The 18,285-nt window shown below is 43.1% G+C and overlaps 1 protein-coding gene across 5 annotated transcripts in view; it reads right to left on the bottom strand.

The window, feature by feature from the left end:
• PCYT1B (phosphate cytidylyltransferase 1B, choline) overlaps positions 1 to 18,285 on the bottom strand; it is a 155,810-nt gene that overhangs the window by 48,072 nt on the left and 89,453 nt on the right. For all 5 annotated transcript variants that reach the window (XM_067023660.1, XM_059050643.2, XM_067023662.1 and 2 more), the window contains exons 4-5: positions 6,997 to 7,148; positions 3,693 to 3,771 (exon numbers count right to left, since the gene is read on the bottom strand). In XM_067023660.1, the coding sequence (XP_066879761.1) occupies positions 3,693 to 3,771; positions 6,997 to 7,148 (231 nt within the window). The remainder of the gene's footprint in view (positions 1 to 3,692; positions 3,772 to 6,996; positions 7,149 to 18,285) is intronic.

The following is an 18,285-nucleotide window of genomic DNA, read 5'->3' as shown; positions in this document are numbered from 1 at the left end:
CATCCAAAGATGGAATGGGCTGCCTTGGGAGAGAGGAAGCTCCCCCTCATGGGAGACGTGCAAGCATCAGTTCTGCCTGGATCTGGCAGTGATGCCAAAGAGGAGGTAGAAGACTAGGTGAGTGACCCTTAGCAGCCCGTTTACCTTCAGAGTCTGAAGATCCCTGAACACCAGGAAAAGGCTGTAGCAGCAGCAGGCTGAGGGCGAAGGATGGTGGGACCAACACGAGTGGAGCTCCAGTGGCCTCCAGGAAGGGGAAAGATGGCTGTGATGCAAGCGCCAGCAATGGGGGCAGCTCAAATATAAAGTGGCATGTATTCGACTTCTTGAAAGCCCTAAGTAAAGCATACGGTAATTCACTGAACTACAGTATCTGTACCATGCCAGATAATGGCTTAATGTATGTAGGAAAGTATGCACGGATGCACCTACAGTACCTACAGATGAGATGTATGGCAGAAAATAAAATAGCAGAGAATAAATTAAGCCATTAAAAATCTACTTCTGCACCTACCTTTAGCTAAAATACCAATTCCAGCCCATCCCTTCCTCAAACGCTTCCTCGCTCCAAGATTCTCAGGCAGCAAAAGGCTTATGGGAAGTTTATGGAAGGTGGCCTGATGAAGGAAGATGGATGGAGAAGCTAAGGAATTCAGGTTACCGTACTGCCTCCTCAACCTTGGACAGCTCCACTTAGAGAGTCAGAAAAACCATAACTGATCCTGTAAGAGGATAGAAGTAATTACCTTGGCCCCAGCTGTCTTTTTAAGTAATCCAAATGGATATGATCTGGGGAGGCTGGGTATTTTTAAATCCCAGCAATGACTATTTTGATTCCTGGTGATTATTTGAAACCCTGTGACATTGATGGAAAACCTCAGCTCAGGAAAATGATGAGTATTGGGTATAGCCGAGACTATTTTTCCATTATACATTTGCCCCAAAGGGCACCTGTAATTTGTGAGTTTTTGCCTGTTATAAAGTAGAGCAAGAAAGATGCAAATTCACAGATATAATGTCGAAGATCTTTCAGATCACAGTCATTTTTGAAAGAAGTCAAAGAGTGAGCCCTTCCATCTTTCACTGAGATTTTGTTGGGCTGTGAGGCTGAGACGGTTTGGAGTAATTCAGCACTTGTCATTAGCAACTCCTTCAATAAAGAGGTGTGCGAGGAACTCAGAGGCCAAGATACCAGTGAAAAGCCAACAAATTGGATGAAAGGTCCACATCATTCAGGCCAAAATATCACCCTTACATCTAAATAATATGAACCATTCCACAAGACAGAAGTGTGTGCCCGAATTATCTGGGCAAAAGGCTCCACTCCCCGTGTGTTGGGAAGAGCCCCTGCACACAAAAGGCTTCCATCTTAAGCTGCCTCCCCATCATACTCAATAAAAGCACTCTCTTGTTCAGCCAGCACTTAAGGAGCAGCACACATGTACCAGGGACTGTGCTGGGGATACAAAGATGGATGACTTATGGCCATGGCCTGTGGCACTTCACTCTAGCTAGGAACACACACCCCCACCCACACACACACAGTCAGGAGAAGGGAGCTGAAAAGGAGGTCCATGTGCAAAGAGTGTCTGCCTCTGCAGAGGGCGGGTGTGTGTGTGTGCTGAATCATGTCCCAGGGAGAGGGTGCATGTCCGGGTTCGCTCCTCAGCTGGGCCCTGACCAAGATGCTCAGAGGAAGGGCATTCCAAGCCCAGAGAACAGCTGGAGCAAAGGTATAAAGGGGGTGTGTGTCTGGAAACCAGAACAGATTCCGTGTACCTGGAGTGTGGAGTGTAGAGTATGTGGAAGGCAGAGTACAGAGCTGAGGCTGGTAAGACAGGGAGAGAAACCCAGTAACAAAACCCAGGAGTGGGGACTTCCCTGGTTGCCCAGTGGTTAAGACCTTGCACTGCCAATGCAGTGGCACGGGTTCGATCCCTGGTCGGGGAACTAAGATCTCACATGCCCCGTGGTGCGGCCAAAAGATATTAAGAAAAAAAAAAAACACAAAAAAAACCCCTAAACCCCAGGAGTGGTCAGAGAGACCAATGGGAAATTAGAAGTCCCAGAAGTGTCCCAGAAATGGAAGCAAGGACAAGAGCATCTAAGCAAAGGACACGGTCAACAGTGTCGTTATGCCCAGAGGGCGGATGGAGCTAAGGCCGCTGGATTGGGTGGTCCAAAGGGCATCTGAGAACTGCGCACAGATGGGACAGAAGTCAGAGTGCAGGTGACTAAGGAATCACAGTTGCCACTAAGAGGAGGACCAAGCAAGGATGTCAGTGAAGGTAGAGGCAGGAGGGAGGGCAGAAGGAAAGATTTGGGTTTCTTTGTTTTTGGAGACTTCCACGTAAGCTGATAAGAAACTACTGGAGAGTGAGAACCTTAGATCACGAAGGGAGCAAGAATAAAAGAAAACATGCTCCAGGGAAGGGAGAAGGTAAGTTCAGATAAGAGGTTAGCCTGGGACAGAAAACATACCCCTCTTCCTCTGGATGCAGTAGAGGAAGCAAGGATGCAAGGACACACGGAGTTATGGGTAAATCAGGGCGGGAAGGGGAAAAAGGAGGTAAATGTTACCAAGGAGCACCGAGCATCCCGCTGAGACTAGAAACCAAAGATCTTCTATGATGCTCCAGTAGCGATTTCCCTGGAGTCAGAGCAGCGTAGGAGTAGGAAGAGTACTTAATGAAGGAATTAATTCCGGGGAGCCCGCAAGGGAAGGAAACCTCCCTCTTTCCAGTCCCCCAGTAAGTCCCTGGGGCCAACCAGACTCTCTGACCTGAAGAGGAATGCCTAGTGACAAATGGGACAACTTCCAAAGCTCAGGCACCATGTCTGCCTTCCATGACATCAGTTAACTGTTTCAGGAGGAAACAGGTGGCCGAGGAATGACAGTTGCCACTAACTTTTACTTGACTACCACAAATATTTATCCAATCTTTCTTTTTTTTTTTTTTGGCCCCTGCATGTGGTACCTGAGGATATTATCATGTGACAGGATAACATATGGCAGGACTGGACTTGGGAGACTAGGAGTCCAGATCATTCATTAGCCAGCTTTCTATATGCTTCTGGAAAGAACTTTCTTGGGAACATAAAGTAATTTCATTGTTAATGAGGAAAATGATAGCCCTTTAAACAACAGCGTCCAGGGAGGGGGATAAACTAGGAGTTTGGGATTAGCAGATACACACTACTATATATAACATAGATAAACAACAAGGTCCTACTGTATAGCACAGGGAACTATATTCAATATCTTGTAATAATCTATAATGGAAAAGAATATTAAAAAGAATAGATATATGTGTGTATATGTGTGTGTGTGTATGTATACATATATGTATAACTGAATCACTTTGCTGTACACCAGAAACTAACACAACACTGTAAATCAATTATACTCCAATTAAAAAAATAAACAGGGTCCTGTGATGAACTCTAAAATCAAGCCTCAAACCGGAAGTCGAGTACTTTGGTGCTCAGGTTAATTTCTACATAAATACCTAACTGGTGTCTATGCCACAGCTGAGCTTTAGCACATGTCGACAGAGGCTTGCAGAGGCTACTTGGGAGACACGTGAAACTCCAGTGCCTTGTATGTGTATGCTGCAGGCCCAGGGCAGACGTCTCTTATTAACCCTGATTGCTATGCCGCAGGGGACAGGTGAGCACAGGACGACCCTCACCTGCTTCCTTTATATGCTTGTAAACATCATCAGAGCCAGCCGAGGAGTACGGAATGTCATCGTGGGCCACAAAGTCAATCTGTTGGAGAGAGAGGAGAGTGACATCACCACTGGGATGGGGCTGCATGTCTGCAATTTGAAAATACATATTTTTTTAGAACAAAGCAGTTGTAATTACGCAGCTGAAATAAGCAGTTTATAAGGTAGACTTGAATCCTTGACTGAAAGGTATTTCCAACTGTCTCTGTTTCCACGAGCTGATGGGAACTAGATGGGTTCCTCTCTTGCTGGTCCCTCTTTCTTCTCTTACCTCTGACAGTAGGTGTGTTTTTTTTACTTGTGTTTTGTTTTTTTGTGGTACGCGGGCCTCTCACTGTTGTGGCCTCTCCCGTTGTGGAGCACAGGCTCCGGACGCGCAGGCTCAGCGGCCGTGGCTCACGGGCCCAGCCGCTCCGCGGCACGTGGGATCTTCCCGGACCGGGGCACGAACCCGTGTCCCCTGCATCGGCAGGTGGATTCTCAACCACTGCGCCACCAGGGAAGCCCCAGTAGGTGTTTTTGGCCTTCTGTTCTTCTGCCTCTAAAATCTCGCCTTCAGAAGATTCACTCATTCTTCAGATTTTAATCACCTATGTTATGAGGAGCCCAAATCCTCATTTCCTGTCCCACTGATGGCAATAGGCCCATCCTCACATTTAAGTCATATTTTATTTTATTTATCTTTCTGTCTGCGCCACGCAGTATGCAGGATCCTAGTTCCCCAACCAGGGATCGAACCCGTGCCCTCTGCAGTGGAAGAGCCAAGTCCTAACCACAGGACCACCAGGGAAGTCCCCCACTTAAGTCATATTTTATATTGTAGAAATGAATTCACATCTCTCTTCGCATTTGATTATACAACCACCTTGTGAGGCCGGTAGGGCAAGTATTACTATTTCAGTTGGGTCATACGGCTGCTGAAATGATAAAACTTGTCGAATTTGCCCAAAGTCACCTTTTTCTCTTTTGCCACCCTTGCTGTCACTTTAAAAACCTGTCTGGAATTTTAATTCATCCTGAAAACTGGTGCCCCTTCCAAGGGCACCTCCATTTTCTAAGTTTACTTAGGCTCCAAACACCTTGAAACCAGCCTTTTTTTTCCCTACTTCCTTCACTCTCCATAGCACAAAGGTCACAAGTTCCATTGCGGTGTGTGTGGGGGGAGGTGTATGGGTGTGTGTGTATGTGTGTGTGTATACATGAGTGCATACACCCACCACTTCCTCTCCATTGCTTATGCCAAATCCAGGGCCCCATCCCCTGGATTATTAATACCAACTTGTACCTGACCTTCCTCACTGCAGGCTCTTTCCTCTCCAAGCCATCCCTCTGTCACATGGTGGGGGGACCTCCTTAAACAGAATTTTCTTCTTGTCATCCTTGTGCCTGCTGATCTTCACTAGTTCCTTGTTTCCTCCTCCATCAAGTAAAAACTTCTTGCCTAACTTTCAAAGCCCTTTAACAAGGCTTCACTCCACCTTGAGAGGTAGAGTAGCAGTTTAATTTTGCTGCGTATAGATTCCTGCCCCACCACTTACTAGCTATATAACTAATAATTTAGTGGTAAGGATTAAATCAGGATTTCTCAACCTTGGTACTAGTGGCATTTTGAACTAGATATTTCTTTGTTGGAGGGACTTCCCTGGTGGTGCAGTGGTTAAGAATCCACCTGCCAATGCAGGGGACACGGGTTTGATCCCTGGCCCGGGAAGATCCCATATGCCGCAGAGCAACTAAGCCCATGCACCACAACTACTGAGCCCGCATGCCGCAACTACTGAAACCCGTGTGCCTAGAGCCCGTGCTCCGCAACAAGAGAGGCCACCAGAGTGAGAAGCCCGCCCACCGCAATGAAGAGTAGCCCCCATCGCTGCAACCAGAGAAAGCCCGCACACAGCAATGAAGGCCCAACGCAGCCAATAAATAAATAAATAAGTACATAAACTTATATATTAAAAAATTCTTTTTTGGAGGGGGAGAGTCTGTCCTGTGCATTGTAGGATGCTTAGTAGCACCCCTGTCCTTTACCCACGAGATGCCAGTAGCACACCTTTAGTTACGATGGCCAAAAATGTTTCCAGGCCCTGTTAAATGTCCCTTGGGGGAAACTTGCCCCCACTTGAGAATCACTGGATTAAATAATATAATTATGTAAAAGTGCTAAAAATAATAACTGGTACACAGCAAGTACTCAATAAATATTATTATCATCAATTCTATTCCTCGTACTCAAACTTAGTTGTTCCTCATCTCCAGTGTATGACAACAACAACAACGTCTCAGGGTAGCCATGAGATTGAATGGGATTCACGTAAGAGCAAAGCACTTAGCACAGGGCTGGGTACGTGGAAAGTACTCGATAAATGGCAGCCATCATCAGCATCCCCATAATGCTGCACGCAAGTTGAAGATACAATAGATGCTTAGTAAAAATGTGTTAGTGATTGCTGGAAGTAAATCAGACTGTAGTTTTTCCTTCTTCTTTTTATTCTTGCTGGGAAATTGTCTCCTCTGCCATTACCCATGCACATTTATCAGTGTCCTCTATTCTCTCCTGCATCGTGAATGTAAAAATAGAAAACTCTTAGAGCAGCTTAATCTTATTTTTTTGTACTGATTATAAAAGGAAAGAAGAGCTCCTAACGTGGGGCTGGTAGGGAGATACAAAGCACATAATTTGATGCAGATCAAAAGGATTTCTCGTGTTTTCAACTAACAAAAATCTTCAATCAGTAGGAGTCTCAGGGTCACAAAATCAGAGATATATGGTTCTTTCCTTAAATCCTGACCCCTGTCCCTCTGGATAAGATATGTGGTCATTTGTTCCATGAAAAATGATGCCTGTGGAACTATAAGCATCAATAATAATGATGGTGATAATGATGATGACATTTTTGGAGCTCTTGCTTTGAGCCAGCCAGTGTTCCAAGGGTTTTACTAGATGATCTCATGAGATCCTCAAAACAGCACCAATTTTCTGGTTTAGGTAAGTGAGTGCAATATCTTGCTCAAGGTCCCACAGTTAAGAAGTTAAGCCACACATGGACCTGAGTGGTCTAGCTCCAGAGACCACACTGAGGAAGTGGGATGCTGCTGGTCCCCAGACGTGGGTACAGGACAGGTGCTGCATCAAGTGACATCACATGACAGTGCCTGAAGTTACCTCCTTCCAAAATTAGAAGAGTCTTTGGACTTCCTGGTTATAAGCTGTAGAAACAGATGACTCCCTAATTCTACTACTTAGAGAACGTGGAAGAATAAGTACCTTGTGTTTTTCCAGAAACTCTGGCGTGAGTGTCCACGGAGCATCTCTGATGACTTCATCCACATAGCGACAGTGTCTCAGCGCTTCGTATCTCTCTGCTTCGTTCATCACGGTGAAACCTTTGAATTTGTGGGTGAGGTCATCACTGCAAACTGAAACAGGCAAATGCATTAAATACTGTTAACTGGCCCAGGCCCTGCTCACAGCTATCCCAATACACACATGGCTCCTTCAGCAAGACAAAGAACTCAGCCTTGCTAGGTGTGTGACATATTCAAACTCAGGGGGTTTTTTTGTTTTTGTTTTTTGTTTTTTTTGTTTTTTGTGGGAACGAAGGATCAGGAAAGTGAAGCAAGCTGAAATCCACTGGCAATTGAGAATTTCATTTTAGTGTTAATTACAACTACATTCTCCACTGCAGCTTTTATTAAAATTATTCTCCACGCTACCTAATGTGACTTTCACATCTTTTTTTTAAACATCTTTATTGGAGTATAATTGCTTTACAATGGTGTATAATTTCTTCTTTATAACAAAGTGAATCAGTTATACGTATACACATGTTCCCATATCTCATCCCTCTTGCGGCTGCCTCCCTCCCACCCTCCCTGTCCCACCCCTCTAGGTGGTCACAAAGCACCGAGCTGATCTCCCTGTGCTATGCGGCTGCTTCCCACTAGCTATCTATTCTACATTACGTAGTGTATATATGTCCATGCCACTCTCTCACTTTGTCACAGCTTACCCTTCCCCCTCCCCACATCCTCAAGTCCATTCTCTAGTAGGTCTGTGTCTATATTCCCGCCTTACCCCTAGGTTCTTCATGACTTTTTTTCCCCTTAGAGTCCATATATATGTGTTAGCACACGGTATTTGTTTTTCTCTTCCTGACTTACTTCACTCTGTATGACAGAAACTAGGTCCATCCACCTCACTACAAATAACTCAATTTTGTTTCTTTTTATGGCTGAGTAATATTCCATTGTATATATGTGCCACATCTTCTTTCTCCATTCATCCGATGATGGACACTTAGGTTGCTTCCATGTCCTGGCTATTGTAAATAGAGCTGCAATGAACATGTTGGTACATGAATCTTTTTGAATTATGGTTTTCTCAGGGTATATGTCCAGTAGTGGGATTGCTGGGTCGTATGGTAGTTCTATTTGTAGTTTTTTAAGGAACCTCCATACTGTTCTCCATAGTGGCTGTATCAATTTACATTCCCACCAGCAGTGCAAGAGGGTTCCCTTTTCTCCACACCCTCTCCAGCATTTATTGTTTCTAGAGTTTTTGATGATGGCCAATCTGACCGGTGTGAGATGATATCTCATTGTAGTTTTGATTTGCATTTCTCTAATGATTAATGATGTTGAGCATTCTTTCATGTGTTTGTTGGCAATCTGTATATCTTCTTTGGAGAAATGTCTATTTAGGTCTTCTGCCCATTTTTGGATTGGGTTGTTTGTTTTTCTGATATTGAGCTATATGAGTTGCTTGTAAATTTTTGAGATTAATCCTTTGTCAGTTGCTTCATTTGCAACTATTTTCTCCCATTCTGAGGGTTGTCTTTTGGTCTTGTTTATGGTTTCCTTTGCTGTGCAAAATCTTTTAAGTTTCATTAGGTCCCATTTATTTATTTTTGTTTTTATTTCCATTTCTCTAGGAGGTGGGTCAAAAAGGATCTTGCTGTGATTTATGTCATAGAGTGTTCTGCCTATGTTTTACTCTAAGAGTTTGATAGTGTCTGGCCTTACATTTAGGTCTTTAATCCATTTTGAGCTTATTTTTGTGTATGCTGTTAGGCAGTGTTCTAATCTCATACTTTTACATGTACCTGTCCAGTTTTCCCAGCACCACTTATTGAAGAGGCTGTCTTTTCTCCACTGTATATTCTTGCCTCCTTTATCAAAGATAAGGTGACCAAATATGCGTGGGTTTATCTCTGGGCTTTCTATCCTGTTCCATTGATCTATATTTCTGTTTTTGTTCCAGTACCATACTATCTAGATTACTGTAGCTTTGTAGTATAGTCTGAAGTCAGGGAGCCTGATTCCTCCAGCTCCATTTTTCGTTCTCAACATTGCTTTGGCTATTCGGGGTCTTTTGTGTTTCCATACAGACTGTGAAATTTTTTCTTCTAGTTCTGTGAAAAATGCCAGTGATAGTTTGATAGGGATTGCATTGAATCTGTAGATTGCTTTGGGTACTAGAGTCATTTTCACAATGTTGATTCTTCCAATCCAAGAACATAGTATATCTCTCCATCTATTTGTATCATCTTTAATTCCTTTCATCAGTGTCTTATAATTTTCTGCATACAGGTCTTTGTCTCCTCAGGTAGGTTTATTCCTAGATATTTTATTCTTTTTGTTGTAATGGTAAATGGGAGTGTTTTCTTCATTTCAGTCTCAGATTTTTCATCATTAGTGTATAAGAATGCCAGAGATTTCTGTGCATTAATTTTGTATCCTGCTACTTTACCAAATTCATTGATTAGCTCTAGTAGTTTTTTGGTAGCATCCTTAGGATTCTCTATGTATAGTATCATGTCATCTGCAAACAGTGACAGCTTTACTTCTTCTTTTCCTATTTGGATTCCTTTTATTTCTTTTTCTTCTCTGATTGCTGTGGCTAAAACTTCCAAAACTATGTTGAATAAGGGTGGTGAGAGTGAGCAACCTTTTCTTGTTCCTGATCTTAGTGGAAATGGTTTCAATTTTTCACCATTAAGGACAATGTTGGCTGTGCGTTTGTCATATATGGCCTTTATTATGTTGAGGAAAGTTCCCTCTATGCCTACTTTCTGCAAGGCTTTTATCATAAATGGGTGTTGAATTTTGTCTAAAGCTTTCTCTGCATCTATTGAGATGATCATATGGTTTTTCTCCCTCAGTTTGTTGATATGGTGTATCACGTTGATTGATTTGCGTATATTGAAGAATCCTTGCATTCCTGGAATAAACCCCACTTGATCATGGTGTGTGATCCTTTTAATGTTCTGTTGGATTCTGTTTGCTAGTATTTTGTTGAGGATTTTTGCATCTATGTTCACCAGTGATATTGGCCTGTAGTTTTCTTTCTTTGTTAAATCTTTGTCTGGTTTTGGAATCGGGGTGATGGTGGCCTCATAGAATGAGTTTGGGAGTGTTCCTCCCTCTGCGATATTTTGGAAGAGTTTGAGAAGGATAGGTGTTAGCTCTTCTCTAAATTCTTGATAGAATTCACCTGTGAAGCCAACTGGTCCTGGACTTTTGTTTGTTGGAAGATTCTTAATCACAGTTTCAATTTCAGTGCTTGTGATTGGTCTGTTCATATTTTCTATTTCTTCCTGATTCAGTCTCAGCAGGTTGTACATTTCTAAGAATTTGTCCGTTTCTTCCAGGTTTTCCATTTTATTAACATAGAGTTGCTTGTAGTAATCTCTCATGACCTTTTGTATTTCTGCAATGTCAGCTATTAACTTCTTTTTCATTTCTAATTCTATTAATTTGAGTCTTCTCACTTTTTTGGATAAGTATGGCTAATGGCTTATCAATTTTGTTTATCTTCTCAAAAAACCAGCTTTTAGTTTTACTGATCATTGCTATTGTTTCCTTCATTTCTTTTTCATTTATTTCTGATCTGATCTTTATGATTTCTTTCCTTCTGCTAACTTTGGGTTTTGTTTGTTCTTCCTTCTCTAGTTCCTTTAGGTGTAAGGTTAGATTGTTTATTTGAGATTTTTCTTGTTTCTTGAGGTAGCCTTGTATAGCTATAAACTTCCCTCTTAGAACTGCTTTTGCTGCGTCCCATAGGTTTTGGACCGTCGTGTTTTCATTGTCATTTGTCTCTAGGTATTTTTTGATTTCCTCTTTGATTTCTTCAGTGATCTCTTGGTTATTAAGTAGTGTATTGTTTAGCCTCCATGTGTTTGTTATTTTTTACAGATCTTTTCCTGTAATTGATATCTAGTCTCATAGTGTTGTGGTCGGAAAAGATACTTGATATGATTTCAATTTTCTTAAATTTACCAATGCTTGATTTGTGACCCAAGATATGATCTATCCTGGAGCATGTTCCATGAGCACTTGAGAAAAATGTGTGTTCTGTTGTTTTTCGACGGAATCTCCTATAAATATCAGTTAAGTCCATCTTGTTTAATGTATCAGTTAAACCTTGTGTGTCCTTATTTATTTTCATTTTGGATGGTCTGTCCATTGATGACAGTGGGGTGTTAAAGTCCCCTACTATGAATGTGTTACTGTCGATTTCCCCTTCTATGGCTGTTAGTATTTGCCTTATGTATTGAGGTGCTCCTATGTTGGGTGCATAAATATTTACAATTCTTATATCTTCTTCTTGGATCGACCCCTTGATCATTATGGAGTGTCCTTCATTGTCTCTTCTAATAGTCTTTATTTTAAAGTCTATTTTGTCTGATATGAGAATTGCTACTCCAGTTTTCTTTTGATTTCCATTTGCATGGAATATCTTTTTCCATCCCCTCACTTTCAGACTATGTGTCTCTAGGTCTGAAGTGGGTCTCTTGTAGACAGCATATATATGGGTCTTGTTTTTGTATCCATTCAGCCAGTCTGTGTCTTTTGGTAGGAGCATTTAATCCATTTACATTTAAGGTAATTATCGTTATATATGTTCCTAATCCCATTTTCTTAATTGTTTTGCATTTGTTATTGTAGGTCTTTTCCTTCTCTTGTGTTTCTTTTTTTTTTTTTTTTTTAGGTTTTATTTTTTATTTTATTTTTTTTTTATTTTTATTTTTTTATAATTTTTTATTTTATTTTATTTTTTTTTATTTATTTATTTTTTAACATCTTTATTGGAGTATAATTGTTTTACAATAGTGTGTTAGTTTTCCCTCTACAACAAACTAAATCAGTTATACATACACACATGCTCCCACATCTCCTCCCTCTTGCATCACCCTCCTTCTCTTGTGTTTCTTGACTAGAGAAGTTCCTTTAACATTTCTTGCAAAGCTGGTTTGGTGGTGCTGAACTCTCTCAGCCTTTGCTTGTCTGTAAAGGTTTAATTTCTCCATCAAATCTGAATGAGATCCTTGCTGGGTAGAGTGATCTTGGTTGTAGGTTTTTCTCCTTCATCACTTTAAATATGTCCTGCCACTCCCTTCTGGCTTACAGAGTTTCTGCTGAAAGATCAGCTGTGAACCTTATGGGGATTGTATGTTATTTGTTGTTTTTCCCTTGCTGCTTTTAATATGTTTTCTTTGTATTTAATTTTTGACAGTTTGATCATTATGTGTCTTGGCATGTTTATCCTTGGGTTTATCCTGTATGGGACTCTCTGTGCTTCCTGGACTTGATTAACTATTTCCTTTTTCATATTAGGGAAGTTTTCAACTATAATCTCTTTCTCAGTCCCTTTCTTTTTCTCTTCTTCTTCTGGGACCCCTATAATTCGAATGTTGGTGCATTTAATGATATCCCAGAGTTCTCTGAGACTGTTGTCAGTGCTTTTCATTCTTTTTTCTTTATTCTGCTCTGCAGTAGTAATATCCACTATTTTATCTTCCAGGTCACTTATCCATTCTTCTGCCTCAGTTATTCTGCTATTGATCCCATCTAGAGTATTTTTTATTTCATTTATTGTGTTGTTCATCACTGCTTGTTTCCTTTTTAGTTCTTCTCGGTTCTTGTTAAATGTTTCTTGCATTTTCTCTATTCTATTTCCAAGATTTTGGATCGTCTTTACTATCATTATTCTGAATTCTTTTTTAGGTAGACTGCCTATTTCCTCTTCATTTGTTAGGTCAGGTGGGTTTTTATCTTGCTCCTTCATCTGCTGTGTGTTTTCCTGTCTTGTCATTTTGCTTATCTTACTGTGTTTGGGGTCTCCTTTTCGCAGGCTGCAGGTTCATAGTTCCTGTCGTTTTTGGTGTCTGCCCCCAGTGGGTAAGGTTGGTTCAGTGGGTTCTGTAGGCTTCCTGGTGGAGCGGACTAGTGCCTGTGTTCTGGTGGATGAGGCTGGAACTTGTCTTTCTGGTGGGCAGGTCTATGTCTGGTGGTGTGTTTTGGGGTGTCTGTGGCCTTATTATGAATTTAGGCGGCCTCTCTGCTAATGGGTGGGGTTGTGTTCCTGTCTTGCTAGCTGTTTGGCATAGGGTGTGCAGTAGTGTAGCTTGCTGGTCGTTGAGTGAAGCTGAGTGAAGCTGGGTCTTGGTGTTGAGAAGGAGATCTCTGGGAGATTTTCACCATTTGATATTACGTAGAGCGGGGATGTCTCTTGTGGACCAGTGTCCTGAAGTTGGCTCTCCCACCTCAGAGACACAGCACTGACTCCTAGCTACAGCACCAAGAGCCTTTCATCCACACAGCTGAGAATAAAAGGGAGACAAAGAAGAAAGAAATAAAGAAAGGAAGGAAGATAAAATAAAATAAAGTAAGATAAAGTTATTAAAATAAAAAATAATTGTTAAGAAAAAAAAATTTTTAAGGAAAAAAAATAAAGGATGGACAGAACACTAGAACAAATGGTGAAAGCAAAGCTATACAGACAAAATCTCACACAGAAGCATACACATACACACTCACAAAAAGAGGAAAAGGGGAAAAAATAATATATCTTGCTCTCAAAGTCCACCTCCTCAATTTGAGATGATTCGTTGTCTATTCAGGTATTCCACCGATGCAGGGCACATCAAGTTGATTGTGCAGATTTAATCCGCTGTTCCTGAGGCTGCTGGGAGAAATTTCCCTTTCTCTTCTTTGTTCGCACAGCTCTCGGGGTTCAGCTTTGGACTTAGCCCCGCCTCTGCGTGTAGGTCTCCGGAGGGTGTCTGTTCTTCGCCCAGACGGGACGGGGTTAAAGGAGCCGCTGCTTTGGGGGCTCTGGCTCACTCAGGCCGGGAGGAGGGAGAGGTACGGATGCGGGGCGAGCCTGCAGCAGCAGAGGCCAAAGTAAGTTTGCACCAGCCTGAGGTGCACCGTGTGTTCTCCCAGGGAAGTTGTCCCTAGATCACGGGACCCTGGCAGTGGCAGGCTGCACAGGCTCCCAGGAGAGGAGGTGTGGAGAGTGACCTGTGCTCGCACACAGGCTTCTTGGTGGCGGCAGCAGCAGCCTGAGTGTCTTATGCCCGTCTTTGGGTTCCGCGCTGATAGCCGCAGCTCGCGTCCATCTCTGGAGCTCCTTTAAGTGGTGCGCTTAATCCCCTCTCCTCGTGCACCAGGAAACAAAGAGGGAAGAAAAAGTCTCTTGCCTCTTCGGCAGCTCCAGACTTTTTCCCACACTCCCTCTCGACTGGCTGTGGCGCACTAGCCCCTTTCAGGCTGTGTTCACGCCACCAACTCCAGTCCTCTCCCTGGGATACGACCGAAGCCCGAGCCTCAGCTCCCAGTCCCCGGCCCGCCCCGCCCCAGCAGGTGAGCAGACAAGCCTCTCAGGCTGGTGAGTCCTGGTCGGCACCAATCCTCTGTGTGGGAATCTCTCCGCTTTGCCCTCTGCACCCGTTACTGCGCTCTCCTCCGTGGCTCCTAAGCTCCCCCCCTCCGCCACCCACAGTCTCTGCCCGCAAAGGGGCTTCTAGTGTGCGGGAACCTTTCCTCCTTCACAGCTCCCTCCCACTGGTGCAGGTTCCGTCCCTATTCTTTTGTCTCTGTTTATTTTTCTTTTGCCCTACCCAGGTATGTGGGGAGTTTCCTGCCTTTTGGGAGGTGTGAGGTCTTCTGCCAGCATTCAGTGGGTGTTCTGTAGGAGTTGTTCCACGTGCAGATATATTTCTGATGTATCTGTGGGGAGGAAGGTGATCTCCGCATCGTACTCTTCTGCCATCTTCCCAGCTCTCATAGTAGGCCCTTAACAACTACTTGTTGAATGAATTAACAATGCTTGATACACACAGATACTCAATAAAGGTTTACTAGGATTTAAGATAATAGGTATATATTTACCTGCAGGTACATTTCAACATACATGCAAATAAGAGACTACTGTGTCTCTCGAAACACATGTATGTCTATATATCTCCTATACATACTTCCTATGATGACGTATAGACATATGTAGAATACAGTACAACACAGAAAACATTGTAGTGTCTTACATTACCAAAATACCATCAACCACATGGCAGGCTAAAAAACCTTGGTAAGTATTAGAATCACCTAATGAGCTTGTTAAAGATGCCCAGGTTCCACTCAAGGTTTTGATTCAGTGGGTGCTACGGTCTAAATGTGTCCCCCCAATATTCATATGTTGAAATCTTAACTCCCAAAGATGATGACATTAGGAGGTGGGCCTTTGGGAGACACTTAGGTCATAAGGGTGGAACCCTCATAAATGGGATTAGTGCCTTATAAAGGAAGCCCCAGAGAGCTCCCTAGCCCCTCTCACCATGTAAGAAAACAGTGGAGGGCTTCCCTGGTGGCGCAGTGGTTGAGAATCTGCCTGCCGATGCAGGGGACACGGGTTCGTGCCCTGGTCCGGGAAGATCCCACATGCCGCCGAGTGGCTGGGCCTGTGAGCCATGGCCGCTAAGCCTGCGTGCCCGGAGCCTGTGCTCCGCAACGGGAGAGGCCCACGTATGGCAAAAAAAAAAAAAAAAAAGTGCCAGCTATGAATCAGTAAGCTGGCCCTCACCAGAAGACCATGTTAGCACTTTGATCTTAGACTTCTCAGCCTCCAGAATGATGAGAAACAGACTTCTGTTGCTTTGAGCTACCCAGTCTGTGGTAGCAGCCACAGACTGCTAGGCTGTTCTAGCAGCCTGAACGGACTAATACAGTAGGTCTGGAGCGGGGTCCAGGCAGCTCTATTTTTGACAAGCTTCAGGGATGATTCTGAGGCAAACAACATTTGAAAGCCCCTAAAGCATATTATGAACATCTTGAGTAAAGAGCCCAGCCTGTGTTTGAATCACCCATCATGCCCAGCTTGGTGGGTGGGTGGTGGTTAATTAGTAGAGCCATAATGACTATGTTATGTATTGATTCACTGAATGCATTGGTTTTGACTCCATAACTAAAAATTATTTATGGGCCAAACTATACAATTTAAAAATTGATCTACAGCTTTTGAAATGTTCTTAAAAGACTTTACATTTTTAAAAGACTGAAGGATTGAACATGGCGGAAGAGTAAGACGTGGAGATAACCTTCCTCCCCACAGATACATCAGAAATACATCTACACGTGGAAATGCTCCTATAGAACACCCACTGAACGCTGGCAGAAGACCTCAGACCTCCCAAAAGGCAAGCAACTCCCCATGTACCTGGGTAGGGCAAAAGAAAAAAGAATAAACAGAGACAAAAGAATAGGGATGGGACCTGCACCAGTGGGAGGGAGCCGTGAAGGAGGAAAGGTTCCCACACACTAGATGCCCCTTTGCGGGCAGAGACTGCGGGTGACGGAGGGGGAAGCTTCAGAGACACGGAGGAGAGTGCAGTAATAGGGTGTGGAGGGCAGAGCGGAGAGATTCCCGCAGACGGTTGGTGCCGACTGGCATTCACCGGCCCGAGAGGCTTGTCTGCTCACCCGCCGGAGCGGGCTGGGGACTGGGAGCTGAGGCTCGGGCTTTGATCGGATCCCAGGGAGAGGACTGGGGCTGGCGGCATGAACACAGCCTGAAGGGGCTAGTGCACCACGGCTAGCCGGGAGGGAGTCCGGGAGAAGTCTTGAGCTGCTGAAGAGGCAAGAGACCTTTTCTTCCCTCTTTGCTTACTGGGGCGCGAGTAGAGGGGATTAAGCGCGCTGCTTAAAGGAGCTCCAGAAACAGTAAAGTTGCAGGATACAAAATTAATACACAGAAATCTGTTGAATTTCTACACACTGACAACAAAAGATCAGATGTTCTTGGAGTAGAAGAATCAATATTATCAAAATGACTATACTACCCAAGGCAATCTACAGATTCAACCCAATCCCTATCAAATTACCAATGACAGGACTTCCCTGGTGGTCCAGTGGTTAAGACTCCATGTTCTCAATGCAGGGGGCCCAGGTTCGATCCCTGGTCAGGGAATTAGATCCTGCATGCTGCAACTAAGATCCCATATGCTGCAACTAAAATATTCTGCATGCTGCAACTAAAAAAGATTCAACATGACACAAAGAAGATGCCACATGCTGCAACTAATACCCAGCAGAGCCAAATTAATACATATTTTTTTAAAAAATAATAAAGTCATCCAGTAGCCTTTAAAAATTTACCAATGGCAGTTTTCACAGAACTAGAACAAAAAAAATCTTAAAATTTGTACAGAGACACAAAAGACACTGAATAGCCAAAGCAATCTTGAGAAAGAAAAATGGAGCTGGAGGAATCAGGCTCCCTGACTTCAGACTATACTACAAAGCTACAGTCACCAAAAGAGTATGGTACTAGCACAAAAACAGAAATATACATCGATGGAACAGGAAAGAAAGCTCAGAAATAAAGCCACACACCTATGGTCAATTAATCTACAACAAAGAAGGCAAGACGATACAATGAAGGAAAGACAGTCTCTTCAATAAATGGCCCTGGGAAAACTGGACAGCTACATTTAAAAGAATGAAATTAGGACACTCCCTATGCCATACACAGAAATAAATTCAACGTGGATTAAAGACCTAAATGTATGGCTGGATACTATAAAACTCTGAGAGGAAAACATAGGCAGGTGACTCTTTGACATAAATTGCAGCAATATCTTTTTCGATCCATCTCCTAGAGTAATGGAAATAAAAACTAAAATAAACTAATGGAAACTGGGACTTCCCTGATGGTACAGTGGTTAAGAATCCGCCTGCCAATGCAAGGGACACAGTTTCCATCCCTGGTCCAGGAAGATCCCACATGCTGCAGAGCAACTAAGCCCGTGTGCCACAACTACTAAGCCTGCGCTCTAGAGCCCATGGTCTGCAACAAGAGAAGCCACTGCAATGAGAAGCCCACGCACCACAACAAAGAGTAGCCCCCGCTCGCCGCAACTAAAGAAAGCCCGCATGCAGCAATGAAGACCCAACACACCCAAACATAAATAATAAATTAATTAATTATTTTTAAAATGGGACCTAATTATACTCAAAAGCTTTTGCACAGCAAAAGAAACCACAAACAAAATGAAGAGACAACCCACAGAATGGGAGAAAAGATTTGCAAACAATGCAACCGACAAGGGATTGGTCTCCAAAATTTATAGTTTATGCGGCTCAATATCAAAAAAACCAGACAACTCAATCAAAAAATGGGCAGAAGATGTAAAAAGACATGTCTCCAAAGAAGACATACAGATGGCCAAGAGGCACATGAAAAGACACTCAACATCACTAATTATTAGAGAAATGC

This window comes from Kogia breviceps, chromosome X (genome assembly GCF_026419965.1).
Source record: "Kogia breviceps isolate mKogBre1 chromosome X, mKogBre1 haplotype 1, whole genome shotgun sequence".
Classification (NCBI taxonomy): domain Eukaryota; kingdom Metazoa; phylum Chordata; class Mammalia; order Artiodactyla; family Physeteridae; genus Kogia; species Kogia breviceps.
Note: the sequence above shows the minus strand (reverse complement) of the source record. Positions and strands in the feature narration are given on the sequence as shown.